At 47.6% G+C, this 27,748-nt stretch overlaps 1 protein-coding gene across 1 annotated transcript; it reads left to right on the forward strand.

The window, feature by feature from the left end:
* Nucleotides 1–27,748, forward strand: Rimkla (ribosomal modification protein rimK like family member A). The gene is made up of 5 exons (XM_052716013.1): nt 1–249; nt 14,251–14,481; nt 17,630–17,716; nt 21,792–21,995; nt 24,415–27,748. Exons 1-5 carry the CDS (start codon nt 87–89, stop codon nt 24,867–24,869), a joined length of 1,140 nt encoding a protein of 379 aa, XP_052571973.1. The 5' UTR covers nt 1–86; the 3' UTR covers nt 24,870–27,748.

A 27,748-nucleotide genomic window follows, 5' to 3' on the forward strand; every position in this document is an offset into this window, starting at 1 on the left:
CGCACGGCGCGAGCGGAGCCGCGGTGCTCGCCCGGGACGCGCCAGGGGGTCGCGCCGGCGGGCGGGCTGCCGCCGCTTCGGTCGCCATGTGCGCGCAGGTCTGGCTGCTGACCGACCGGCTCATTCGCGAGGACTACCCGCAGGTGCAGATCCTGCGCGCGCTCCGGCAGCGCTGCTCCGAGCAGGACGTGCGCTTCCGGGCTGTGTTCTTGGACCAGATCGCCGTCACTGTCGTCGGCGGCCACTTAGGTGAGCGCAGCCCCGGAGGGGCGGGAGGGGCGCTGGGATCCCGTGAGCCCCTGGCTCTCCGCATTGAGCCCCTCTCAGTGGTAGCCCCTCTTTGCAGCACGCTGAGGCCAACGGTAGAGAAGATGCTAAATTCACTGAGGAGACGGGTTAGTGGGGCATTCACATTCACCTGAAGCTAAAGGCACCAGACCTCAAATTGTAGATTCTCCGTGCACAGGTACCCTGCCAGGCGGGACTCAGAAATTTGAGGGATCAACCCAGAATTCACAAAATTGTTCTTAGGGTAGATGTTTGGGAAACTTTTCTACCGGTATGTGTGCACCACTGATGAATGCCTCAAACTGGCAGCCTAATTATGGGAGACAGCTGAGATAGATTGGGATTGTCTCTGGAGTTTAAGGGGCGAGAGGAGACATTTGATGATTTTCATTAACTCGTCCTCCTTCCTAAACATGTTAAATTCTGGTTCCAAAATAGCCAAGTACACACCCTTCAGACTTTAGTCATCCTTCTAATGCCGGGTCCAGGGGAATTGGGGGGTGGGGAGCAAGACATGGTTGTCATCCCTGATTCCTCTCAAAGCGTTCTGTTTTCAGATATTCTTATTATCCTCAATACAAACCGGTTTTGTATAAGCAATCCATGACTTTGGAAACTCATGTTCACTGGCTTACAGTCTGTGTTCTCAGTAAGCCCTGGAGGTATTCAGCTATTCAGGGGGTCCAGAGCTGAAGAGGGTTTGGCCCTCTTGGATACTTCTTGGAGTGCTGCTATTCATATTTCATCTTTATCTAGTTGGGTAGGAGGTCCCTTCAGCAAGGGAAGGGATTCCAAATTTTGAACAGACTACTTACAAGTGAGGTTTTGAGTACGTGTTCCTAAGTGAAATAGCTTAGTTGAACATTGTTCATCCATAAGTGTATTTAAACCTTCCATGTGTAGGATCAGATTGCATATACTTTGTTGTTGTTCTTCTTCTTCTTCTTCTTGTTTTTTCGAGACAGGGTTTTTCGGTGTAGTTTGGTTCCTGTCCTGGATCTCACTCTGTAGACCAGGCTGGCCTCGAACTCACAGAGATACACCTGGCTCTGCCTCCCAAGGGCTGGGATTAAAGGCGTGCGCCACCGCTGCCCAGCCTAGATTGCATATACTTTTGCAGAAGTATACGCAAGTATTAGACACCTCACATTTCAAAGAGATGTGGTTAAGTGTGAAGAGTACCATCTCTCAAACCTCGATTGCTAAAACCCTCCCAATTGGTTAATGAACTACATTCCTGAACAGAGAATGGGAAGGACTGTGTTCTTCTTACAGTTTTTCCGTTGGCTTTGCTTTGTGCAGATCACTTTGATTTTGATTTGGGGTTTTGTTTTGTTTTTCACGTTTAATTTTACGTGTGTGGATATTTTGTCTCCATATATGTATGTACCATATTCATGCAGTGTTTGCAATGGCCAGAAGAGGGCGTCATATCCTCTAGGACCTGATGCTACAGACCGTTGTGAGCCACCATGTGGGTTCTGGGAATCCAACCTGGGTCCTCTGGAAGAGCAGCCAGTGCTCTTAACCACTGAGCATCTCTTCAGCCCCCATCTCTTTGAATCTTGTGTCTCATATTGGAGCTGAGGTTCTTCAAGCTTGAAAAGTCCATGCTTTGGGTTCCATATTTAAGTGGAGTGATCAGTTATACTTTGGTGATCTAAATTAAGTTGCTCCAGAGATGAGTTGCTTGTTTATTTTACAGCTTGTAGAGATGTCATTGTTGAGATATGGTAATCAGATTTTCTTATCATTTGTTGGACTTTACAGGCACATCAGCAATTTAGAAAATGCTCTCTCTGTGTAACTAAAACTCCATTTTAAAGAATCAATTTTAAGAAAAGTGAAAGTTAAATCATAGTGATTCAGAAAGCATTTAAACAATTAAGTGGAATTCATGTGTGAAAATAGCTGCACTCACAAACCAGTTATTTCCTGATAGCTACAAGAAAATCTATATAGCTGCTTGCTTGATGGATGGAGAAATTGAAGACAGGCTTTTGTTGTTATTGTTGTTGCTTATTTTTGGTTATTTATTTACTTATTTATATTTTGATACAGGGTCTCACTAGGTAGCCTTGGCTGCTATGTAGACCAGGCTGACCTCAACTCACAGAGATCCACTTGCCTCTGCCGCGCAAATGCTGGGTTAAAATCATGTGCCTCCACACCCGGCTCTGTGATGGTTATTTTTTGCTTCAGTGATCTACCCTAACCAACCTAGATTTGGATGGGGGTGGAGGAGGGACTCTTAGGGAAAGAGCCACAACCTTCGGGTGCCTGAAGCAGTTCTGTGGAAAGCACCCCCTTTAGACTCTGATGGGTTAACATTGTGAAAAGCACATCTACTTTGCTTTGTTTCTTTGAGAGCCTGCAGGTTATTCAGTAAGTGTTTATTTTCCTAAACACAAATGGCGAACAAGATCAAAATGCATATAACAAATAATAAGAACAGTAATAACCTAGTCACAGTAGTAGGCACTTACACATAGACGTGTGGTTTGCGCTAGGTTCTTTTTACTTATTAACTCTCATAAACACAGTGAAGTCACTGTGCACACAGCACCAGCTGGAAATTACAGCCGTACTCAGTGGATCATCTGGCTTTTCATGTGTTAGTCGATGCTGGCTCCACTGTTGTCTCATGACTCTTGGGCCTCTACTAAATATCAGTCTGAGGTCCCATCTGGTTCCTCCCAGATGGTGGAATTTCATTCATCCCTCAAATCTAGCTCAATTCGCTGTGTCTCCTGGAGTTTTTCCCAAGCTCCCTGCCCTATCCCCATGGAGATGCTCTTCCACCTGCTACCAAACAACATCAAAGTAGCACTCATTGGATTGTACCGTGATTTATCTGTATCCCCCCCCCCCCCATATGTAGGATCCTTCAAATATGTGTTCCATACCTAGTACACAGTAGGCCTTCAGGTAATGTGTGTTGTCTGATTTGAAATATGAAGCTTGTACTATAAGTACACAAGGCTAGGGGATCATGATTGGGTGTGTGTGTGTGTGTGTGTGTGTGTGTGTGTGTGTGTGTGTGTGTGTGTTTATGATGAGCTCTTATCTGAAGACAGGTTTACTGATGATAGTTAGGCTTTCCGACCAACCTCAGGTCAGAATCATTAGCTGACTCGAATAAAGGATCGTTATAAACTCATCATCCAAGAAAGAGAGTGAGTTTGACCCGGGAAAGGGGGCCTGTGAGCATTTGTCTCCTAGGAGCAGCATGATTCAGCATTCCTTGCGCTTTCGGAGCTCAAGCTTTGGTGGCCATATCTGTTTATTTATTGATGTTTATGCAGCCCTAGGGGCTGGAGCGAGGGTCTTGTGCGTGCTCGGCAAACGATCTCCCCCTGGACATCTCCAGTGGTGTAGAGCACTTTCTGGGTCAGATTCTCTTTTATCTGTGCTACTAAAAATTGAACTCAGGGCTTTTTTCGTGTGCTAGACGAACACCCTGCCACTGAGCTACATGGCTCACCTTTTATTTTTTATTTTAAGACAACAGAGTCTTGCTTTGTTTCCAATTTAGGCTGGCCTTGAATTCAAGCTCTTTCTTACCTGGACTATATGAGACCCTGTCTCAAAAAAAAAGTGAGTGTGGGGGTGCTGATCATGGTGATCTATGCCTTTAATCCTAGTGCTTGGGAAGCAGAGAGGCAGGTGAGTCAATGTGAGTTTGAGGCCAGCCTGATCTATATAATGAGTTCCAGGCCAGCCAGGGCTACAAACTGAGATTCTTTTTCCAAACGAAATAACTCAAGACTTCACTATCAGCAAGCAATAATTCAGTTATGCTCATTTGAGGATTGAATAGAAATGGTGAGCCTTTATTCCTGTACCTCTATTATTAAATTTTAATATATGTTTTATTCTTCCGATTTCTCCATTTTACCTGTTTCGTTCAGCAGGTGTTTATTGAGCAGTGTGCCAGGCAGTGTGCTGGAGATATAGAATGGCAAATAAGAGCAGACATGGCCTTCACCCTCACTAACTCATGGGTTTGGTTTTTTTTTTTGATTCTGTCACTGACTGAATGTTTTTCTTCTGCTGACTGTATGTAAGGAATGATTCTAGGTGCCTGAATCACAAGGCCGGAAGTCACTGCCTCTCCGGGATATTGCATTCTGTATTGAGGTAGAATATAAACAAGGTAAGTAAACTACACAGACTATTTCTGAAAAGGCTGAAGAGGAAAAAAGCAGGAGGGGGGGAGTGGCTGCAATATCAGGGTGACTGGGGTGGTCCTCACCCACAGGTGTGTTCTAGTCAAGAGCTGAAGGAGGTCAGGAAATATACTATTGGATTTTTTTGTTTGTTTGTTGTTTGTTTTTAAAAAAAAAAGCTTATTTGATGAGGGGCAAGAGCTGCATGGCTCTGTGGGTATACGGATAAGCATTGAGAGTCCAAGTAGGAATCACATTGGTTTAGGAACGTGGTAGGAGTAGGTTCTCTATCTAGGGTCTGTGGCCTCTCTAACCATGGGTAGCTGGCTAAGTTTACAGTACCAGACACGAATTCCCTTCTTTTGAGTAGGCCTTACATGCAATTAGACAGCTGTTGGTTACCCCCAAGATAAAAGCAGCGCTGTTTATACCCTTGGGGCTCTCTTGCCGGGCTGGTCATTGTTGTGGATCCTAGGCTTTACAGCTGGGGAGGACTATTGATTGCATTTCTCCCTTGGCGGCATGTACAGCGCCTTCTGATGTTGTGAGAGCTAGTCCTTAGGGAAGAGGCTTGCAAGTCAGTTCCAACTCACTTCCTCCAAATCCTGTGTCTGAAGTGTATGGAATCTTCAGCAATCAGGCCTTACTTTCAACTTCTGGGAGGCAACCGAGGGTAATGGTAATAGCCTGTACTGTTTTCTGAGTCTCTTGGAGTCCCCACACCAACAATTTGAAGGGAGGTTTCCCGTGTCTGGCACTGGAGTTTTTGCTAATAGTCTATGGCTCTTGGGGGGTGGGGATAGTATCACCCATGTGGCATAACTCCATCTGAACTATATATATTATATGTGTTTTTAAGTGATCTTATAAAACACTGGTTTCCTATGACTTTTCCAAACATCTTTAGTGTTATTTAGCTCTCTATCCTCCCTTTCCCTCTGTATTATCCTCCCTGCTTCCTCCCACTCCAAGAAGTGCATTATTTAGCTGTAGAGAGGAGTAGAATCATCCAGACAGGAAGGAGCATTGAGGAGACCAGTGTGGAGGGTGGACATGAGAAGAGGCAGAAAGTTGGGATAGAGATGGGGATGAGCAGCCACACGGGGCCTTGTGGGTCAGTGATGGACGTGGGGTTCACTCCAGATGATGTTCTGGCAGAGGTGACAGCAAAAGACTAGGGGCCAATGCATGGCAGTCCCCACTGAGATCCACTGTGAGGTTTTGAGCTGAGCAGGGAGCATAGCGAGAAAACAGTCTTGAAGACTTCCTTGCAAAGAGAAATTAAGGGGCACCTACAGATGAGAGGCTTTACCTATAAAGGAATAAATTGTGGCTTGTTTATATGCTGGTGCTCGTGATCCAATGGAGAGGGAGAAACTGTGTCTCTGCATCCACCAGTGGGTAACCATAGGTAGAAAAAACAAGGGGCCAAGGACGGGCTCTGGGAACATTGTTCCTGGCCACTCAGGAGCCACATTGAGAACAGACTGGTAGTGGTGAGGGCTGAAACAGAATCACCTAGTGGCTGTGGCTGCAGTTTGGATGAGAAGTGACTGTTGGATTGGAATGATTTCTGGGAAGGAGATGGAAGATGATGGGTTTCGGATGGATTTGGAAGGCAGAGTTGGGATTTGTCTGCTGGATCAGATATTAGGGTGTGTGGAGAACCAGTCGAGGAAGACTGCCCGAGCAGCTGAAAAAATAAATGTGCCATTTACTCCCACAGAAAGGATGAGTGAAGAGTGGGTTTGGGAAGGTTTAAGTGTCTGAGATGTCAGGGGTGAGGGGTGGACGGGGTGGATGGGGACTGTCAAACAAGCGGTTTCTGCTAGAGACTGGAATGCAGAAGAAAGGCCTCGCTTGGAGATACCAAAGTCAGGGGGTGCATGTGTCTACGCCCATCATTGGCTGAGGTAGACGAAAGAAGGATTCGAGGAGAAAGCTCTGGGACACTCCATAGAGGTGGGGGAGTGAGAGGAAGAAACCCAGGAGAGGATGGCTTCCTGGGTTGTTCAAAATGAAAGCTGTGCTCAGACCACATCAAATATTGCTGTAGATCGGGTTAAGAAAAAAAAGGAAGGGAAATTGACTTAACTGTGGACTCTGCGTGAACCACTGTAAGGCACCTTCAGTGTGTGATGGACAACAGCGAAATGTACGGATTTTCTTATAAAGGGTGAGTGAAAGTAGCATTAAGTTCAAGAGGAAATGGGGATGGGAGGCTTCTCTTTTTAAAAGTTTATTATTATTATTTTTAAGTGTGTGTGTGTGTGTGTGCGTGCGTGCATGCACACGCGAGCACAGGTGCGTTGGATCCCATGGAACTGTAGTTACAGGTGAGCCACCCATCAGGAGTGGCCTCACCCACTGCTCCATCTCTCTAACCCCCAAGGGGCTTTTCTTGAAGAAATAATGACAGTTATGTGCTGTGTCAGTGTCTCAATAGAGAGGAAGAACCCAAAATTCGAGGAAGGCTCTGGTGCAAAGACGGAACCAGTCTGCCTCCATTGCAACCTTCCTGAAAAGTCTTCCTAAGCCCTTCCTTCAGCTTGGAACGTGGCACTGATGATGCTCCGTCCTTGCTGCTGGCTCTGTTCAGGGTGGACAGCGTCCACCATTAGCTTCACATCTTCCTCCTAAGACCAGACACATGGGAGTCCTGTCTGAAACAGTCCTCCATTCTCCCCTGCCCCCAGGCAGAGAGAACCATTCCCACACTCCCCTCTCCTCCGACACCATACGTGCAGTCACAGGGCACCCAGCACATTAATAACAACTGTGTGTTAGCTTTCTTCTTACATCCCAAGGACATTGTCTCACTGCCCCCATTCTCCGGCCTTAGGATAGTGTCCTGTTCTTCAGCTGTCTGGAGCCCTCCCTTGTCCCTTGCCCTTTAACCATTTGACTGCCGGGTTCCACTTCTGTCACCAGTATCTGTGTCTATCTGATGGCCTGCCGTGCTCCCCGGAGCCCGTTCTGCTAACACACCCAGGGCCAGGGAATGAAAGCTATGCCCTAAATTGGCAGCTCCCTCCCTCTCTGGTGGGTGTATTTGTGCTCAGGAGGATTCCCCTCGAGCAGGTGCTAACTCACTGGTCACAGCCTTAGCTTCCCACACTCCCTTCCCAGACTCCACCTCTCTCAGCATATCTTCAAATTACTGCCTGTTTGACTACATGAACTTAAATTGTGGTCTCAAGGTGTCCTGGGCAAACCCAAACTGAAATTGTGACACTGCCCAGTAAATTTCTGCTGAATGAGTACAAAATAACCCGTGCACTGAGTCAGACTTCAGCTTCCTCCAGGAGGGGGCTGTAAGCTCCAGGAGGGCAGAGGCTGCCTGCCTCACCTTTGTGTCCTGCTTAAGTGGTGTGTCTGCCTCAAAGAGACAGTTCAATAAAAAGCTGCATTGAATTAAGTGACCTCAGAAAAGCAGTTAGTGGGAACGGAAAAGCAGCCACTAAGTCGCTGTGGGTTTTAGTGGGGTAGAGGTGAGATTTCTTTGAGCGTCTTCCCCCATAGGACCTCAGAAGGATAAGCACAGGGGTGACCGGATCTACCCCAGAACCAAAATGACTTCCTCATGGGAGGTAGTAGGGTAGAGAAACGGAGCAGAGCTGCAGTGACACTAGCCTGTTGTGCTCTGGTGACACGGCTTCTTCCCACCACAGCAAACATCCAGAGGGTGACAGGGACGGCCACGGAGGTGACTGACTCTTTACCGGCACCTTCCAGAGCTTCAGTGCCAGTGCCGGCCACAGTTGCAGGATCCTGCTAAAACACCATAGTCCTAAAAGGTGCCCTAAGTGAGGGCCTCCTTGGTTCTCACCCTTCAGTGTCCTGCTGGTTCTGCTGCTTGCTTTGTGCATGAAAGGTTGGCTTTCCTGGTGTACTGGAATCCAGGTTAGTGTTGAAGTGTTCTTTTGTGAAGCTGGGGGTGTCTGTGTGTGCACACAGTCAGTGACTGGCGTGGGCAGTTTGGGAGAGCTGTAACCCCCAATGCATCCAGTTTGTGGAAATGCCAGGCCTTTGCAGTCAGATCCCCTCTATCCATATTATAGGATGCCTCTAAATGAGATAATAAATGTGGACGTTCTTAGGAGAGTACCCAGCACAGAGCAGATGAATGAATGCTCAGTAAAAAAATACACCAGCCAGAGTCGGAGCTGATGGACAGCACCTTTGATGGCCAGGTTTCCCTTCCTCTGTGTGGGTGATGGAGAGTGGTTCTTTGAGTTTTAAAGCTCTACCTTGGAATCATGATTTGTTTATTGCACAGTAATGCCATATATCCATTGTAGAGTACGTTTATGTGCTACTGCTCACACAAATGCACAAGTTTACTTTTGTTGAATTTAATCCATCCAAATATAGGTTATGGAAGCAGATTTGTTTCTTTGGAGAAGTTATTCTACTTTTCTGTCCTGGGTTATTATCCTTGAGTTTGTTTGTTTGTTTTGTTGTTGTTTTAAGACAAGGGCTCACCATGTAGCCCAGGCTGGCCCCAAAGCTATGCTCCTCCTGCTTCAGCCTCTGCAGTGCTGGGATTATGAGTACACTAGTTAGTTGTTTTGTTTTTATCAATTTGATACAAGCTAGAGTTATCTGGGAAGAGGGAACCTCACTTGAGTAAAGGTCTCTATCACATTGCCTATAGGCAAGTCTGTGGAGTATTATCTTGATTGATGAATGATGTGGGGAGGGGCTAGCCTCCTGCAGGTGGTTCTACCCCTGTGAAGTTATTCCTGGTGATCCTGGGAAGGATAGAAAGCAGGCTGAGCAACCCATGGAGAACAAGCCAGTAAGCAGCAGCCCTCCCTGGTCTCTGCATCAGTTCCCGCCTTGAGTTCTTATCCTGACTTTCCTCAGTGATGGACTGTTACCTGGAAGTACAAGATGAAATAAACCCTTTCTTCCCCAAGTTACTTTTGGTAGTGATGTTTATCACAGCCACAAAAAACCCAAGCTAATACAACAGGTATAGACCAGATTCATAACGTTTCTACTTTGTTCTAAGGAATTAGAATCTTTCCAAATGCAAACAGAATTCAAGAGGAAGTTGGGATATAGTTACCCGTGAAAGTAGAAGACGGAGAAAATAATGTTTCGATTTCACAAAGTTGATGTACCCCAGATGGTCACTGCACCAGCCAGTTTGACTTCTAGTCTTTCCCCTCTGTCTTTCTGACTTCTTTAAGGGCAGAGTGTTTTTTTCTTGGTTTGTTTGATTTTTTTTTTTAAAGTGGTTTGAGGCTAAACACAGTAAGTCTCAAGGCCAGCCAGGTGGGGGATGGGGAGTGGAGGAGGCCAGAAGCTGCTCACATCCTCCTCCACCTCCCTGGGTTAAAGTGCTACTCAGTCATGTTAAGTCCCTGGCTATCTGAAAGCAGGGAGGGCGGGGGGGGGGGGGGGGGGGGGGGGGGGGCTTTCCTTCCATTCACCACAGCCAACTGGAGCCCGGTCATCCAGTCCACACAGGTTCTCCATTCCCTTGCCTTGAGGCCTGGACATCACAATGAGAATTTTAAGGACCATAGGAAAGGTGACAGGTTCAGTAAGCTGTATCCCTACAGTGGGCTTAGCAGGTGCCTCCCTGAGAGTCGATGCTAATGGTGGGAATTCCTGTGTGGTTAAAGGTCTCAGACTTTGCAGGCAGGTTTGCCAGGGAGCCAGCCCCAAATGCAAATTGTTCTTGGCCACATATGGCTGCTGCTCCTACTGCAGCCAGAGTGAGAAGCAGTTTTCTCTACCTGAGGTCATGTTGTAGCAATGCAGTGATGGCCTCGGTGAAGAGACTGAACAAGGGCGTATGGAATGGCCCAGAGCAGGAGCATCAGAGATGTCCGAAGTCAAAGATGTATGGTTAGCCCCTAGTATTTGCAGGTGATTGTTCTAGACTCTTCCATCCCTTACCAAAATCCAAGGATGCTCCAGGCCCCTGCGTAACATGTGCATGTCACCTGTACGTATCCTTTTGTACTTCAGTGCACCTCCAGATCACTTAAAACGCTCAATGTAGTATAAATACAATGTAAGTAATTGTGGATTCTTTGTGGGTCTTTCTAAGGTGGGTGGGATTTGAACCCAGAGCCTTGTGTATAATTGGTGAGTTATCTACCACTGAACTATACCCCCAACCCTGGAAATAGTTGCTATACTATATTCATATTGTTTAAGGAATAATGTCAAGAAAAAAGTCTTAACAATTTCAGTATAGATACAAATTAAGTTTTTCCAGTACTTTCTATTTGCAGTTGGCTGGATCCATTGATATGAAACCTGTGGATACATGGAGCTGGTGTAACCCCAAACCCAACAGGTCCCTCTGCCCAGGGCTAGACAGCAGCATAGTCAGACATCAGACCTGCCTTCGTGCCTGGCGGAGCCGTTTGGGTCCCACTTTAACCCATTGCATTCTTCCTTTATTAAAGGCGTCAGTGGGAATGAGCCAGGCCCAAAGATTTGCCTTTGGAGAAGAGAGATGAAGTCCTGGTAAGACTTCCTAGGTGTCTGTACTGCTGCTTATAGAGGCTGAGCTCTCTCTGTGCACTGTGGTCGGTATTTGCAGAAATGGACTGGATTCTTTTCTTACTGTGTGGAAGCGTGTTTGTCCGTGGGCTCAAGCTGGGATTTAAAAGCCAGATGTTTCTCTTGCTTCTGGCTTCTCTAGGTTGCTTTTCTGTTGCCAAGCTGTTTTCTCATTGAGTGGAAAAAAAAAAAAAAAGTTGTCCTACCTTGCTTATTGGAATGTCTGTGCCATTGCAATGCCAGTGCCTTGTGTGTGTGTGTAGCATTTTGTTGGTTTTCAAAGCGTTTTTGGCCTCTCTGTCTCTCTGCATAACGATGTGCTGGGCATTCCGTACTTGTCCACATGTTGATCGATGTGGACACCTTTCTTTTTCTTCTGGTTTTGCCTTGTCTCCACTCTCCGACTACGTGTTCCGAGGGCTGAAGGGAGAGGGCATTTTTCCCAAGGCAGGCAAGGCAGCTTTAAACAATCCCGTTTCGGGTGGCCTAATGAAGCCAACCCAGGTGCTTTTTATAGACTAGCCCCGAGACAGTTCCGTCTGCTGGGCTCACCGCATCAGCAAGAGTGCTGAGAAAAATGTGGCTTGAGAACTGTCCCTCTCCATCCACACCTTAAAATCATCAGTGAAACGTCGCCTGGAATGGCCGACTTGTAAGTCAGAGCCGCACAGTCCTTTTTGTGAATGGCTTGCTTTTGGTTTGCTTGGTTTTTGTTATAGAGATTTTTCTTTTTTCTCAGCTCACAACTTCGATATTGATATACTCACTGTTGTCATTGCCATGTAGCCCAAGCAGTCTTTGAACTCTTTATCCTCCTGCCTCAACATCCCGAGGGCTGAGACTGTGGCTATGTGCCACCAGGTCCAGTTTAGGAAATAGTACTGTCCCCTGGTGGGTGGCACTGCACTGTCTAAGGAGAACCATGAACTCAGGCCCTCAGACCAGGTAGCAAGCACTCTACCATTGAGCAACACCCCGCACCTCAATCCCTGATGGAGAAATGATGACTTCATTTGTACATTTTGGTTTGGGTGCAATATGTATAAAAGGTGTGCTAAGTTAAAGCCGCCTATAAAGTGAGTCTGTAGATTGCACTTCAAAGGTTTTCTTTAGAGCATTTGGAAAATTCCTTTGAGGTTGGTTAGGAGGGAGACAGACCCAGAAAGTCCTGAAACTCAATTCTCATGGCCTCACACATTCCATGTTCCGCCTCCATCACTCCATCCCAGGGACTGGGTGCACCATACATGCTGCGTGTCCCGCCTCCCTCACTCCATCCCAGGGGCTGGGTACATCATAGATGCTGGGTGTCCCGCCTCCCTCACTCCATCCCAGGGGCTGGGTACATCATAGATGCTGGGTGTCCCGCCTCCCTCACTCCATCCCAGGGGCTGGGTGCACCATGGATGCTGGGCGTCCTACCTCCATCACTGCATCCCAGGTGCTAGGTTCACCATAGATGTTGGGTGTCCCTCCTCCCTCACTCCATCCCAGGGGCTGGGTGCCTGGAGTCGGACAAACCCTAGGGTGTCAGAGCTGAGAGACACCAAGCAGTGTGTATGATTGCCTCTACACCTTGCGTTCCCTCTGTGCTATCTTTGAGTGCCCACTCCATTCTAAAGGAGTGGAAGAGTAAATGAACTTGGTGAAGCCTGAATCTGTCTTCCTGCCACTTCTGTTCAATTCAACAAATATCAAGTGCCTACCAAGCACTAGGCACTGTTCCAGGGACTGGAGTCAGCACAAAACACATCGACAAAAATCATTTCATGGCTAGCTCTACCCCTTGGTGTCATGCGAGGGAAGCCAGAGAATTCTCCTATGCAGAAGTCCTTCAGGAACCTGTAGGTGCTCAGGGTCCTCTTGCGTCTTCACATCAAGTTGAGTCCTTGATTAGTCCAGAGTAAGGTAGATAGCCTCAGATCTTCTCACTCGTGTGTGTTACAGTTTCTTTCAATAAGTGTCATTTAATGAATATTGAGTTCAATACTTGTTAAGTATTGAATTGATTTTTTCATAGGCATTTTAAATTTTGGTTTTGTGATAAATACACTATACACTTGAAAAGACATTTTGGAAAATTCAGATAAAGAGAAAATACAAAGAAGAGCTGGTCGTAGGAGCTTATGTCTATGATGTCACTTGGGGTACTGAGGCAGGAGTGTCGCCGTGAGGCCAAGCCGCATGGGCTATATAGTGAGTGCCAGGCTAGCCAGGGCTACATAGCAAGACCCTATCTCAAGAAAAAAAGAAATTACTTGTAGCCCTATTCTCACGGTTAAAATGTGTATTGCTTTTCTCCTTTTCCAACCCACATCTATTTACATAGTTGAGAATATAATGAATTAGTTATTTTAAATCCTGAGGTGGTGGAGGAGGCAGTGTTGAGATTTTTTTTTCCCCTCTATTAAATGAGTTCAGACTGCCGGGTGGTGGTGGCGCACACCTTTAATCCCAGCACTTGGGAGGCAGAGACAGGTGGATCTCTGTGAGTTTGAGGCCAGCCTGGTCTACAAAGTGAGTTCCAGGAAAGGCACAAAGCTACACAGAGAAACCCTGTCTCGAAACACCCCCCTCCCCCAAAATAAAGAGTTCAGACTGAGCTGGGGGTTGAATCTTGCACATGTTAGGCAGGCACTTTACATAGCACCGCTAGAGTTCTGTTTCCCCATCTAACATTGACATTGGCATATATGAAATGTAACTGTATGTTGATAAGGATTATTTATCTGGGTGTAGTATAGCATAGGCCTGGAATCTCAGCCCCTGAGGCAGAAGGATCTTGAGTTTGAGCTAGTCTGGGCTACATCATAAGATCCTATTTAAAAAAAAAAAATGATATGGAAGTGGTTACATAATGTTTCAGCCAGTAGATTTTTCCTAAGGTTCAGTCACCAAGGAGTGTAGGGATTCCAAAAATGGGCGGCACTGATGCCTCTGCCTGAAGCTGTCAGCCTCCCAAGCCTCTGGCCCAGAGCAGTCCTAGCCCCGTGGGAAGCAGGCTCTGACCACAGCTGTGCTGTGGACTGACTTTTCTAACTTGCAACACTCTTGGTGCGTTGCATTCTCTTTCTCTGTTCATTCCTTGTATCATAATCACACTCGGCCTGTTTGTCAGAGGATGGTGTTGTCTTCTGCCTTGCCGCATCCACCAGCATCCACCAGGATGCCCACGCAGCTGTTTTGAGGCTCTCTTCTGGCCAGATGAGCTCTAGAAGCACAAAGCGCTGGCAAGAGCAGAGCTCACTCTAGCCCTTGCTTGCAGGCCTGCAGCTGAGCCAGAAACCCCTGACCACCTTCCCCGATGTGGTGGTTGTACGAGTGTCCACGCCCTCCGTCCAGTCAGATAGCGAAATCACCATCCTGAGGCACCTAGAGAAGCTGGGCTGTCGCTTGGTCAATCGTCCTCAGAGCATCTTAAATTGCATCAACAAGTTTTGGACATTCCAAGAGCTGGCTGGACATGGGGTCCCCATGCCAGACACCTTCTCCTATGGTGAGTCTCCCCAAAACACATTTATAACTCCTTTCCAAAATGCTGGTGTGTCTCTTCTCTCCCCCAGAAGCCTTCCTGCATCTCTGGTTGCTTTTTCTGATGAATCTGTTTACCTTTGAGGAATTAACATATTGACTGCTGGCTAGCCCTTCTGTGTGAACTGCCTTGGCTACTTTCTGTTTCTAGTCATTCATAAACGTGCACCAGCCACTGTAAGAGGCTGGCTTAGTTGCTCACTGTTCTATGGCTGTGAAGAGACACCATGCCCAAGGCAACTCTTCTAACAGAAAGCATTTACCTGGGGCTTGTTTACAGTTTCAGAGATTTAGTCCATTATCATCATGGTGAGGACCATGGATGGCGGCAGGCAGGCAGGCAGGCAGGCATGGTGCTAGAGAAGTAGTTGAGAGCTACATCCCCGATCCACAGGCAAGGAAAGAGACAAAGCCCCCACTTTGACACACTTCCTCCAACAAGGCCACACCTCCTAACCCTGTAAATCCTATCAAAGAATTCCCCCCCACTCCCTGGTGACTAAGCAGTCAAATATATAAACTTATGGGGACATTCTTTTTCAAATCACTGCAGAAGCTCTGGGCCAGAACAGTACTGTCCCCAGGGCATTCCCAGGGCATCAGAAACAAAAGGCCACAAATATACAGGCAATTCCCATGCAGAAGGTCAGTGTTTAGGTGGGGAGTCACTGCCCTTGGGTGGTACAGAAGTTCATCGGAGAGCTCTGACCACAGTGAGCAGACGTCAAGGACCATCTCCTTAAAGAGGGACCGTTCACTAAGCTAAAGATAGCCTGTGAAAAGCAGGGCCAGGAACTGAGAGCAGAAAAAGAGCCTGAAGCAGAGAGAACATGATTAGCTGTATCGTCAGTGGCTGCAGAAGGTTAAGGATGCTCGAGAGAGAATTGAGGCCTAAGATCGAGAAGATAAAAGGGTGCTGCAAGCAGCGTGCCAAGGAGATAGTGGTACCCCAAGATTAACAGGAGGCTTCTGATCAGGAAGTACCTAATCAGAGTCACCCTGCAGATCACTCTGGCCACCACACAGAGAGTAAATTACACAAGACCAAGACAGGGTAGGCCGCGGCGAGCTTCTTCAATGAGTGAGGGATGGTGTTGCAAACCAGTAGCTATGTGAGCAGACTCAGGAATTGTGAGGGCAGTAGACATTATACAGCAGAGTGACTGATTGTGTCTAGAGGGTCGGAGGAATCGAGGTGACCAGGTTCTGGCTTGGGTCACCAGATGCCAACACATTCACAGACTGAACTGGAAATGGGAGGAAGAAGCAAACTGGTTGTCAGGGTGAGCAGCTGGCAGGGGAGAGGATTTCAGTGGAGAACTTGGTCTGTTTGAGACATTTACAGTCTGTGTGAGGGAAGGTGATTGGGAGGCAGTGATCAGTGGGCTCTGAAAGGCGGGGGACGAGGATTTGAAGCCGCTGTTATGCTGAGTGAAGTGATAGGCATAGGAGGTCACTCAGTGTGAGCATGAAGGACGAAAGAGCAGGCGGCTAAGGGTCCACTGAAGGGGTTTGACATGGAATGCTTATGTTTTACATATTTACTGCAGTGAAAAGGTAAAATGGAGCTGTGTGTGGTGACACATGCCTGTAATCCTGACTCTTGGGAGGCTGAGGCAGGAGAATCATAAGTTTGAGGTCAGCCTGGGTGTCTTAGATAGCGTTTCCATTACTGTAAAGAGACGCCATGACCACAGCAACTCTGATAAAGGAAAATGTTTCATTGGGACTGGTTTACAGTTTCAGAGGTTTAGTCCATTTATCATCATTGCGAGGAGCATGACAGCATGCAAGAAAGACGAGGTGCTGGAGAAGGAGCTGAGAGTTCTACATCTGGATCCACAGGCCACAGAAAATAAACTGGGCCACACTGGGAGTAGCTTGAGCATATATGAGACCTCAGAGCCCACCTCCACAGTGACACACTTCCTCCAACAAGACCACCCCTCCCAGCAGTGACATTCCCTATAGACCAAGCATTCAAATACACACTCAGACAAAGTCTGTGGGGCCCATTCCTATTCAAACCACCATACAAGGCTACAAAGTGAGATCATCTCAAAGAAAGCAAAAGAATAAAACATAAAATTGAGGGGGGAAAAGAGAGGGACTCTTTTAGGGATTGGATGAAGACGAGCTTATAAAGGGAACCAGGTGGATGCAGTTTGAGAAATGAGGGGAAAAAGCAGAGAGGTCACAGAGGCCACTGGGAAGGATGGCGTCATCAGAAGCCCACGTGGCCCGTTCAGTGACGGGGAGAGAAGCCACTGTGAGAGGCCTGAAGAACCGAAGGGGAGCAAAGTGATGGGAACCTGTAGCTCCCAAGCAGCCTGATGGTGGATAGCAAGCAGAGTTGCAGTGAAGGGATGGTGTGGGGCCCGTTTGTTTAGTATGGGATGGAATTCCTCATGTAAGGAAACTAGAAGGGAAAAGTGGAAAGGAGAGCCAAAAAGGAACGTTCTGATGGCACACGACCTCTGAGGAGGTGACACAGCGGGTCCCCACTTCCTTATTGGCCGTCAACAGGGAGCCAGTCACAGGCCCTAGAAGCTGCCTCCTATTGCCTGCTACATGGCCCTCTCCACAGCTTGGCACTTTCTTCCTTCAAGGCCAACAGAAAACTCTCTGAAGTTTGGTTTCCTTTCAAAGGGTTCACCTGATTAGAGCAGGCCCACCAAGGATCGTTGACCTCCCCCGCTTCGATGGGCTCAAGGGTAATAGATTATTAATGTAATCCCAGGAGTGATAACCTGTGCTCCCAGAGTCACTGGCCTCTCTCGCACTCAAGAGAAGGGACTGCAGAGAGGAATGTTCACCTGGAAGGGTAGGTGCCTGGCACACCATCCCGGGATTCTGCTCCCACAGACATTGTGAAGGAACCAACTGACTATGAAATGCCGTGAGGATTAGAATAGCTGGTGTGACATTTCCATGTAGATAGTGTGACTGGTAGTAGCTTTCCTCAGTCCCTGCCTTGCACAGGACAGCTGTGTATTTGTGTCTGCTGGGTTTGGATGGATGTGGATAGATTTCATCAGAGCATTCTGAGGGAGCAAGTGGCCAGCCTCTGCCCCATCGCCATCACTTTATTGATTCTTGCTTTTTCTTGGCAGGTGGGCATGAAGACTTTTCTAAAATGATCGATGAAGCAGAGCCCCTGGGCTACCCAGTGGTGGTGAAGAGCACACGGGGTCACCGGGGTTAGTGGCGCTGCTGGGAACTGCAGTTCTGGGCACGGGCATGCTGTGCACACTCACAGTGTCTTCTGTCTGCTCTGTCAGGCTCCTCTGTCCATTTGTCAGGCTCCCATCTCTCCCTGGACTCCCCTGAGCAGATTAGATTCTCAAGTCCACGGCCGGCACATCTGCTCTTTCTCTGGAGTAGATTCTCAGGAACAGATCTGTTCCTCCTTGCTGAACACCCTCCCAAGTCCCCATGTTACCTTAGACTAAGTCCAGGTTCCCCATGATGGCGTCAAGGCCTGTGCAGATGGCCTCTTCCACTCCAGGCTGTCCTCACTCACCAGAGAGACTGTGTACACTCTGCCCCGTTAACCATCTGCTCTCTCTCGACTTCACTGGAGTACGGTCTCTGCTCATCTGTTAAGGCCAGCTCCTGACATCATTTCTTCTCTCGGCACACTCCCGGTCTCCCTCCTTTTTTTTTTTTTTCTTTCAGACAAAATCAGTCATTCTTTTGTTTCAGTAGCGTTTTGCTCTTTCTTCTAGTGCAGTGCTGAGCTGCTTGGCAGTTCTAGTTTTAAATGATTGTCAGGGTGGGGACCAGGCCCTGAGCACCTGTTTCCAGAAGGCACTGGTTCTCAATCTTCCTGACGCTGCGGCCCTTTCATACAGTTCCTCATGTTGTGGTGACCCCCCCCAGCCATAAAAGTTATTTCTGTTGCTAGCTCATAACTGGGATTTTACTACTGTTATGAATCGTAATGTAAGTATCTATGTTTTCCGACGGTCTTAGGCGACCACGGTTATAAGTCCTGCTACAGTGCTCAGTGCAGAGCAGAGGTGTGGCAGAGATCTCGGCAGGAGAGAGGAGCCCTCCTGCTGTTGTGTGTGTGTGATGCTGATGGCATAGGACACTTGGGCTCCAGGCTTCTGGAGGAAGATGCAGCAGCCTAAACAGATGCATGTTGACCCTTGCTGTGATGTAGACAGCCAGAGAAACAGTCAGTGCTTTCAAGCTCATGTAAGACAGTGCAGACCAGCACATTACAGGGTTTGTGAACAGACATGTCCATGGGCTCCTTTGAGCCTGAGGGACGGGAGAAGCTCACTCAACCTTTTTCATTTCTGTTTTTAAACTTTTAAAAAAGTTAATTGATTTCTGTGTGTATGAGTGTTTTACTTGCCTGTATCTGTGTGCCACATGTATGCAGTTCCTGTGGAGGCCAGAGAGGGTGTGGTATCCCTTGGAACTGGAGTTACAGTTGTGAGCTGCCCTGTGGGTTCTGGGAATCGAACCTATGTCTTCTGGAGGAGCATCTAGTGCTATAACCACGGAACCATCTCTCCATCCCCTCATTTCTGTTTTTAAATCTGGGCCATTCTATTCCATTAACACACACACACACACACACACACACACACACACACACACACACACACACCACTCTCCAGTGGACGCTGGCTGCCCACCTAACTGTACACTTCCTATTTCCTGCCACTTGGACATCTTCAAATAACTTGCTTCCTCTCCTCAAATTTCATTAGGCGTCTGGGGTTCCGTCACTTCAGGAATGATTAAATATTACAGTTCGTTTTATTTTTACAGTACTGAAGATCGAAGTCAGGGCTTTCAGTGTGCTTGCTAAGCACTCCACCACCATGCTACGTTTCCAGCCCTGAATGCTGGTTATAGTTCTGGGAGTTGCTTTTCAGTTTTATAAAGCCTCTAGTGTGTGTGTGTGTGTGTGTGTGTGTGTGTGTGTGTGTGTGTGTGTGCGTGCACGCTCACATGGCATGCACAGAACCCATAGGAAGGTGTCGGTATCCTCTCTCACACTCCACCTCACTGCTTTGAGGTTAGGTCTCTCTAAAGAGCTCAACAGAGAGCTCAAATTTTTTTCTACTTGTCTGGCAGCCAGCAAACCCAGTGATCCTCCTGTCTCCACCACTCTTAGCGCTGGCGTTATAGATATGCACAGGATGCCTGCTTGTTATACGGGTGCTGGGGAAAACATTTCTTTTCCGTTTTGGCCTAAAAGACTGCCCAGTCATGCATGCTCATGCCAGATTTTCAGGGCAAACCTGTTGGGAATGCTGCTCAGGCCTGTTCACTGAGATGCAGGTATAAATAGCAGGTGCTGGGGGCTTGCAGGGACACAGATGATTCCGGCAGCAAACAAGAACTTCAGAATCACAGAGGAATGCCCTCCCAGAGCGCCACAGAGTGGAGCCATTCTCTGCAGAATAAAGTGAGGATGGCCAAATGTAGCCGGAGACTTTTCTGTGTCCCGCCAGGTCCCGCAGCCGCTTATAAAATAATCATTCAGAGGCTTAATATTACTTATAAGTGTTTGGCCGATGCCTCAGGCTTAATATTAGCTAGCTCTTACATTTAAATTAACCCGTTTCTATTAATCTAAGTATTGCCACATAGCCGTGGCATTACTGGTCTGCTGGCATCTTGCTCCTCTGGCGGCTGGCTGCCTTCTCCCTGACTCTGCCCTTCTTCTCCCTGTATCTCTGCTTGGATTTCCCACCTGGCTCCATCCTGCCTTGCCATAGGCCAAAGCAGCTTTATTAATTAACCAGTGGGAGCAACACATATTCACAGCGTACAGAAAGACATCCCACATCGGCCAAATAATAAATTTTATCCACTTAAAAGGAAGAAATGGGGAACTGGGAAGACGGCTCAGTTGGCAAAGTGCCCGCTGAATAAGCATGAAGGCCTTGGTTTGGCTCCCCAGCACCCCCATAAAAAGCTAAGTGTGGCGGTGCATGCCCGGAACCCTCGCTCTGGAGACACAGAGTCATGAGGATCATTAATCTTGCCTAATGGGTGAGTTCCAGTGAGAAACCCTGGGTCCAAAAGTAATGTGGAGGAGCTGAGGAGATGGTGGAGATGGCTCCATAGATAAAACACTTCCTGTGCGAACATGAGCACCTGAGTTCGAAACCTCAGCAGCCATGTCAAAAGCTGGGTGTGGCTGACGTGCCCGGCCCCCCAGTATTGATGGTTGGAGCGGCTAGAGACAGGTGGATCCTGGGAGCTGTCTGACTAGTCAGCCAGCCAAAACAACCAGCTGCTAGTTCAGTTGAAGACCCTGTCTCAGGGCAGCAGGGTGGAGACTGATAGGGGAAGACACAAAACACCTTCCTCTGGCAACACATGTATGCGTGGGTGCATGTACCATCATGCTCTCACGCATACACTGTACATACGTATGACACACACACACACACACACACACACACACACACACACACACACAGTGGGGAGCATGAGAGCAAGGCACCTGACACTGATCTCTGGCCTCCACGCCCTCCACCTCGACATATATGTGAATGCATGCACTTAACCACAAATGAAAGTTGGAAGGGTGTCTGCCCGAGGTTCCCTCCTGTAAGCCCACAGGCCTGTCTTGTGGCAGTAGCAGGGACCTTGAGGGCCTCTTAATGTGTTGTGGTTGTCCTCCTTGTGACTCTCTCCATCCACACTTGAGATTCCTCTCAACTATGTTCACTCAATGAATCTGTAAATACAGATGAGTGTCTTCCCTGTATACTAAGCCAGTGTGAGGTCTAGAGCAAAGAGAGAGCGAGCGAGACACAGGCCCTGTGGCACCTGAGGGTGGTGGGAAGCACTGATGACTGCCGTAGGAGTCTCGGGATCTTGTTTTGTCCCCTTATCTGAGTTTCTGGAATATGTTATAGTTTGATTTTGAAAAAAGAGCAGGCTTGGGACACGCCTGTAGTCTCAGCATTCTGGAAAGCTAGGGTGAGAGGATCGGGAATTTGATTTTAGGGCAGCGTGGGTTATATACAAAGTAAGACCCTGTCTCAGAAAAAAAAAAAAAAAAAAAAAAAAAAAAAAACATGGATGTGGGGAGAAAGATGGTGAGGTTAAAATCTGAAGAAAATAAGATTTAGTGCTCTTTGATTAAGAAGAGTCTCATTAAGAGAAATGGGAGGGGCCAATACATGGAAAGTTCCTGTTTGGGGCGGGGAGGCAGGCCGGGGAGCCTGGCGTACAGGACCAAGAAGACAGGCGTACAGCTTCTCCAGCTCTTGCTCTTTATCTTTCTTCTTGAAGGAAAAGCTGTTTTTCTGGCTAGAGACAAGCATCACCTCTCTGACATCTGCCATCTGGTCCGCCATGACGTGCCCTACCTATTCCAGAAGTATGTGAAGGAGTCACATGGGAAGGACATCCGGGTGGTGGTGGTGGGCGGCCAGGTGATTGGCTCCATGCTGCGCTGCTCCACGGATGGCCGCATGCAGAGCAACTGCTTTCTAGGTAAGATGGGGAAGGCTTGAGGGAGCCCCAGGGACCTCCCTGGGCTGTTTGGTCTCAGTGAACATGTACCTGCTGCTGATTGTGGATCTCACAGAGAATGAGAGAGGAACCTTTTATGGCCATAAGCAGGCCAGGGGAGGAGCAGGAAGTCAAGGTCTGGGTGTCCTTGCCAGAAGACACAGTCCTGGGTGTCAAGACACTAAAATATGACAACTTGTGCAGATGTTAGGACTTAACGTCAGGGTTGACGAGGGAGAGACAAGAGGACCAGTGTTTGGGAAAAAGTCTGTTGCATGAATCCTAAATGCTCTAATAATTGAAAACTTGGAGCCAGGTATCAGGGTAAAAGCTGAAAGATCAAAGAAGCAGAGCAAGCCATAGCCACCACCTCACCAACTCCTCAGCCTGAAAGAGCATGAATTCCCGTCTCCTCCCGCCTTATATTCCTTTCTCTGCCCAGGCATATCACTTTTTGTCTCAACCCTCCTGCTTCTGGGATTAAAGGTGTGTGATCCCAAGTGCTAGAGTTAAAGGTTTGTGCCACCACTGCCTGGCTTTATTTCTCTTTTAGGCTGGGTTAATCTCATATAGCCCAGTGTGGCCTTGAACTCACAGAAATCCAGACGGATTCTCAGCCTCCTGAGTGCTAGGATTAAAATTGTGTGTGCCAAGCTGGGCGGTGGTGGCGCACGCCTTTAATCCCAGCACTTGGGAGGCAGAGCCAGGCGGATCTCTGTGAGTTCGAGGCCAGCCTGGGCTACCAAGTGAGTTCCAGGAGAGGCGCAAAGCCACACAGAGAAACCCTGTCTCGAAAAACAAAACAAAAAAAAAAAATTGTGTGTGCCAGCACTGCCTGGCCTCCATGGCTAACTCCGTGCCTGGCTCTGTCCTCTGATCTTCAGGCAAGCTTTATTTCCTAGATTATAAACAATGTATCACCACAAAAGTCCGTTTGAGTAAAGCATGGAAGCACAGGAAGGAGGTGAGGAGACAGCTTTGAAAACTGCAGCCACTCAGATTACCAAAGGCCTCACAGGTGTGTCCACCCTGTGACCCAAGAGCCCCAGGAGCTGTGAGTGCAGCCCAGCGCAAAGGCACAAACTTACTTAAAACATCGAGATTTTTTTCTTGCAGTGTGTGTGTATGTGTGTGTGGTGTGTGTGCAACTTGATTGCAATTCTTAAGTGTGAACTTTGTAGATGGCAAGGTTATGTTGCAGCATGAAAGGTCCACCATACCCAGGCCCTGAACTAAGTCTGTGGTCAAAAGGAACATTGTATTTGCTCTCACATTTCAATGGAAGATTTCCTTTTCCTTTCATGCACAAAACTGCCAGAAAGCTGCACTTTTCTATTTTGGCTGAATGCAGAACTCTTTAGCCTACTCAGAAAGCTTTTTCTCTATCGTGGGGAACAGAGACATTGCAAGAAGGACATATGTTCTTGTCCCCATCACAGAAAATTATGGTCAACCTTGATGAATGAATTTGGAAAAAGAAAACAGAAAAAGAAAAGCCCCACAGTTATTTCCTGACTCAAGCAGATGCATGCTCCAAGTTCATTGACTAATAAAGAGGCTCATTGGCCGACTGGGTCCTGTTTTGCTAAAAGTCCCCAAGCAGCCCCATGAGTCTTCAGTGGAGTCTGGATGACAGAGATTATGAGTCAGTTCTTGCTCTGGGCTAGCACATGGCCCAGAAGTTGTGTAGGCAAGACACTTGTGAGATACTCTGGCCACACAGGCAAATGCTGGGTTAAGTCTGACACTGTGCTCAGCCCTTCAGCGACTGTCTTCATTTACACAATAACCGTGTGCAGAGCCACATGTGGAACCTTGTGTTTGTGGGTACACGTGGTGTGTGGAGGCCCCAGGTTAATCGTATATTATTATTATTATTATTATTATTATTATTATTATTATTATCTTTCATTTTCTGGTGCTGGGGACAGACACTGATGCTCAGCCCAGCATTATTAATGGTTATAAAATATGTTGTTCCTATCTACTGTATGATAGGTAGATTATAATTTTTCATTTCCCTGACAACCATTTTCTCGAATACACACTATGCATCAGGCACTGTGATTTTCCAATATTTATTTTTAATTTTAAATTTTGTATGGTATGTGTGTATGCCATGGGTGTGTGGGTACGCATAGGGACCAAAGAGGACATTGGAGCTCCTGGAGTTACAGGCAGTTGTGAGCCACCCGAAATGGGTGCTGGGAAGCACAGTGGAGTCCTCTGGAAGCCCAGTCAGTGCTTTTAACCACTGAGTCATCTCTCTAGCTCCAATGTTCTAAAATTTAAATATCACTGTGAACAACAGTACCTGTCTCACTAGCCCTTTGACGTCTCTCTCGAAGGGTCGCCAGGAAGTGGCGTTTGTCACCTTTGTACTGCTGTGCTCTCTCCCCAGGTGGTGTGGGTGTCAAGTGCCCACTGACAGAGCAAGGCAAGCAGCTGGCCATCCAGGTATCCAACATCCTGGGCATGGATTTCTGCGGTATTGACCTTCTCATTATGGATGATGGCTCCTTCACGGTGTGTGAGGCAAACGCCAATGTCGGCTTCCTAGCCTTCGACCAGGCATGCGACTTAGATGTGGGGGCAATCATTGCAGACTATGCCATGTCCTTGCTGCCAAACAGGCAGACTGGGAAGATGGCCATCCTCCCGGGGCTGTCGAGTCCCAGGGAAAAGAGTGAGCCAAATGGTTGTGCTTCAGCTCAGGGAGTTGAGAATGTCTATACCATCAACAGTGGGTCTACCTCTAGTGAGAGTGAGCCTGAACTGGGAGAGGTCCGGGATTCCTCAGCAAAAACCATGGGGGTCCCACCCCCCCATGTTGCCCGAACCTGGTTACAGCATTAACAGGATTGCTTCAGAACTCCAGTGAAGTCCTGCTTTTTTGGCAGCATTTAAACCAAACCCTACTGCTTCCCTGAGTAGTGTCCAGTGAGTAAGATCTGGACTAATTTGATTTCATTTGCACAGAAACTAAAAAAATCCCATCCGGGCACTCAGCATTCTTTCTAACAGTGGTTTGAACAAATAGCCTAGCTTTGTGGTTTTTATGAAGACTCATATAAAAAACACTCACCAAGAACAACATCCCAAATGACCTATTTGAGACCAACGTCTACTTCCAGCACTTGGATGCAGTGGTAGGCTTTAAGGTTCCGACTCTATGCTGCTGTCCCTGGCTGTTAGCAGCATCAAACATGAGCTTGTCTCCTGGAAACACTGTTCTCACGTGTAGCCAGGAGATGGAGGCATGTGTAGGCAGGTGGGATGCTCAGAGAACGCTAGAGGATGTCTCCCCCTCCTCCACGCCCCCTCGGTCACCATCTTACCACAGTCCTCCAACACTCGGGAGGGAGCTTCCTCTCTAGAGCCATCTCACTGAAGCACTTTGTAGAAAGTGAGATGGAACGTTCTTTGACCTCATTGGTTGGCATATGTCCTGCTTTGTAACAGGGCATTTCTACAGATTGCTTTGTCACTCAGAATCTGTACCCCTGTTTCACCTAATGCCAGCTCTAGCAGCTTCACGCCCCTTTGCTGCCTTTGACCTCAACTGGAAATGCATCTGGATGAGCTATGGCCACACTTTGTTTCTTGTGCACTAGAACCCAACACTATGGATTTTTCTTCTCAATGGACTCTACTCCCTTGTCATCTGGAAGCCAGTGGGATTTTACCACAGAAAGTTACTGGACAGTGACTGTTCCTTCCCCTGCTTCTGGATGTTCTACTCCTACCCAGGCTCCAGGAACCTGCCCTTGCCCATTTTTCCAAATTGAGGAGACTCGGGCATTTGTGGAGGGGTGAGCAGGGCTGTTGTAGACATGATACACGTGCTTTCCACTTTAGCCCTTCAAGCAGTAGATGAGATCTTTCCCTTGGGAGGAATTGTAGAGATGGAGTTTTGTGTTTCTGCTTACAGGAAGTCTAACTGAAAACAAGCAATGACCAAATCTGAACAAATGCATCCTGGAGTTACCTCATTGCAGTTACCTGGGAGACCATCCTCTTGGGGTATTTTATTGCAGGTGCCAAGAACATTGAGGGTTCCTCTTTGGGATTACCTCAGAAGCCATCAAAGGAAAGAGGCCTCATAACTTTACCAAGAGGCCCTGTTTAGTTTCCTTTACCCTCTTCCCACTCCTGCTACCTGCCAAGGCAGTGCCAAGCTCCACCCCCCATTGTATTTGCCAGATAAAATACTCTTTGTCCACCACCCGTTGTATTTGCCAGATAAAAGACTCTTTGGCTATTAAAAATTATAGACCTAGCCATAAGAACAAAGATTTGCCCACTCTGAGGAAACATATAAGTTGACAATTTCCAAAGAGGGTTCTAGAAATGCGAGTTGGGTCTGCTACACTGAAATAAGCAACACCTTCCTTAAGGTGTCTACTTTGAAGGCAATACCACCCAAGAGTAAGTGCAGGCACGCAATTCTTGTCTTTACTCCACCCTAACTAAGTGTAGTGTGTATAAAGTCAAAACCGTAACATGTTTTCACAACACATTTCAATAGAAATTGGTCTTTAAAATATTGTAGTGAAAACCAGATTTCACCAACCAACAGTTGTACAACTGAAAAATGTTGGCACCATGTCACAGAGATGTCACACCTGACAGCTGTAGTTTCCATGCAGCCTCACCCCAGGGTACGTGCCACTGAACTGAAACCTGAGGAATGTGTCTGTACAGCTGAGAAAGGACAACATGTCCCCTTGTAGACTAAGACCTGTGTCTTCTTACCACTCCAGGTGGCTTTAGAAGAAGGCTAGTTATGTTCCGTTCCTGCTAGAAGCGGTCAGAGGCGAGCCCGCTGTTGGCCGCTTGGCAGCCACACTCACGCATGTCCACTGTTGAGTGCAAGCCTCTTCTCGTTGATCTGAGTCCACTGAGGCCCAGGCAGAGCTGCTCAGAGTGTTCCCAGATTCCTTTGCCAAAGGAGGCCCGTTTCCCAGCTGGCAGAGATGTCTGTCATTGGTGTTATTGTCCAAAACTAACCCTGCCTAGAGGCAGAGGGAGCTGACTTTCATCTGGATCCTAGCCCTGCTCTGGGATTTTCATCCCACAGCTGGCCATGGGCAATTACTTGAGTCTCAGCTCCGTGGCCCAGCCATACTTGCCACAGCTGCCTACACTTGGCTGGAAAGAACCTGGGGAAGCGAAGCCAGAGTCAGGTCCCACCTCTCCCAACACGGCTGGCCACCTGAGCTCTGCATCTCCATATTTCCTCTCTGTAGACAGGGGAAATGGCCTATTTTATTTACCTCTTGGTGCACTCTGAGGTTGAAGTGAGTTCATAAGCACAGCTATGCATTTGTGGGAGGTGGTGACAGACACCTCCTACATGTAGTTTTATGTTTCTCATCACTCCTCTGAGAGAGTTAAAAAAAAAGGAAGAGCCTATGAATTTTTGGCATTAGCAAGCTCAGCGGTAGTAGCGGCCAGAAGGAAAGAAAGCAGCTCCCTAGAGGCCTGCCTTCTAGCCAGAGATACTTCACAACCTGAAAGGAGTACGACTCTTGGGGTAGCCAAAGAACCTTCCAGATGTATCCTGTATAGCCTGACTCATGTACCAACACCAAGTCTTCCTCTGTAATATAGATTCAGGGTGTGTATATATGTGGTCTTCTCACTGTCTGGTAGCAACATCTTGAAACTGGTCAAAACTTGAATGTCAATAGCTCAGTCACTCAGTATACATGATTCTGCACTTGGGAAAACTA

This window comes from Peromyscus californicus, unplaced genomic scaffold, assembly GCF_007827085.1.
Source record: "Peromyscus californicus insignis strain IS unplaced genomic scaffold, ASM782708v3 Scaffold_5__1_contigs__length_169319896, whole genome shotgun sequence".
Classification (NCBI taxonomy): Eukaryota; Metazoa; Chordata; class Mammalia; order Rodentia; family Cricetidae; genus Peromyscus; species Peromyscus californicus.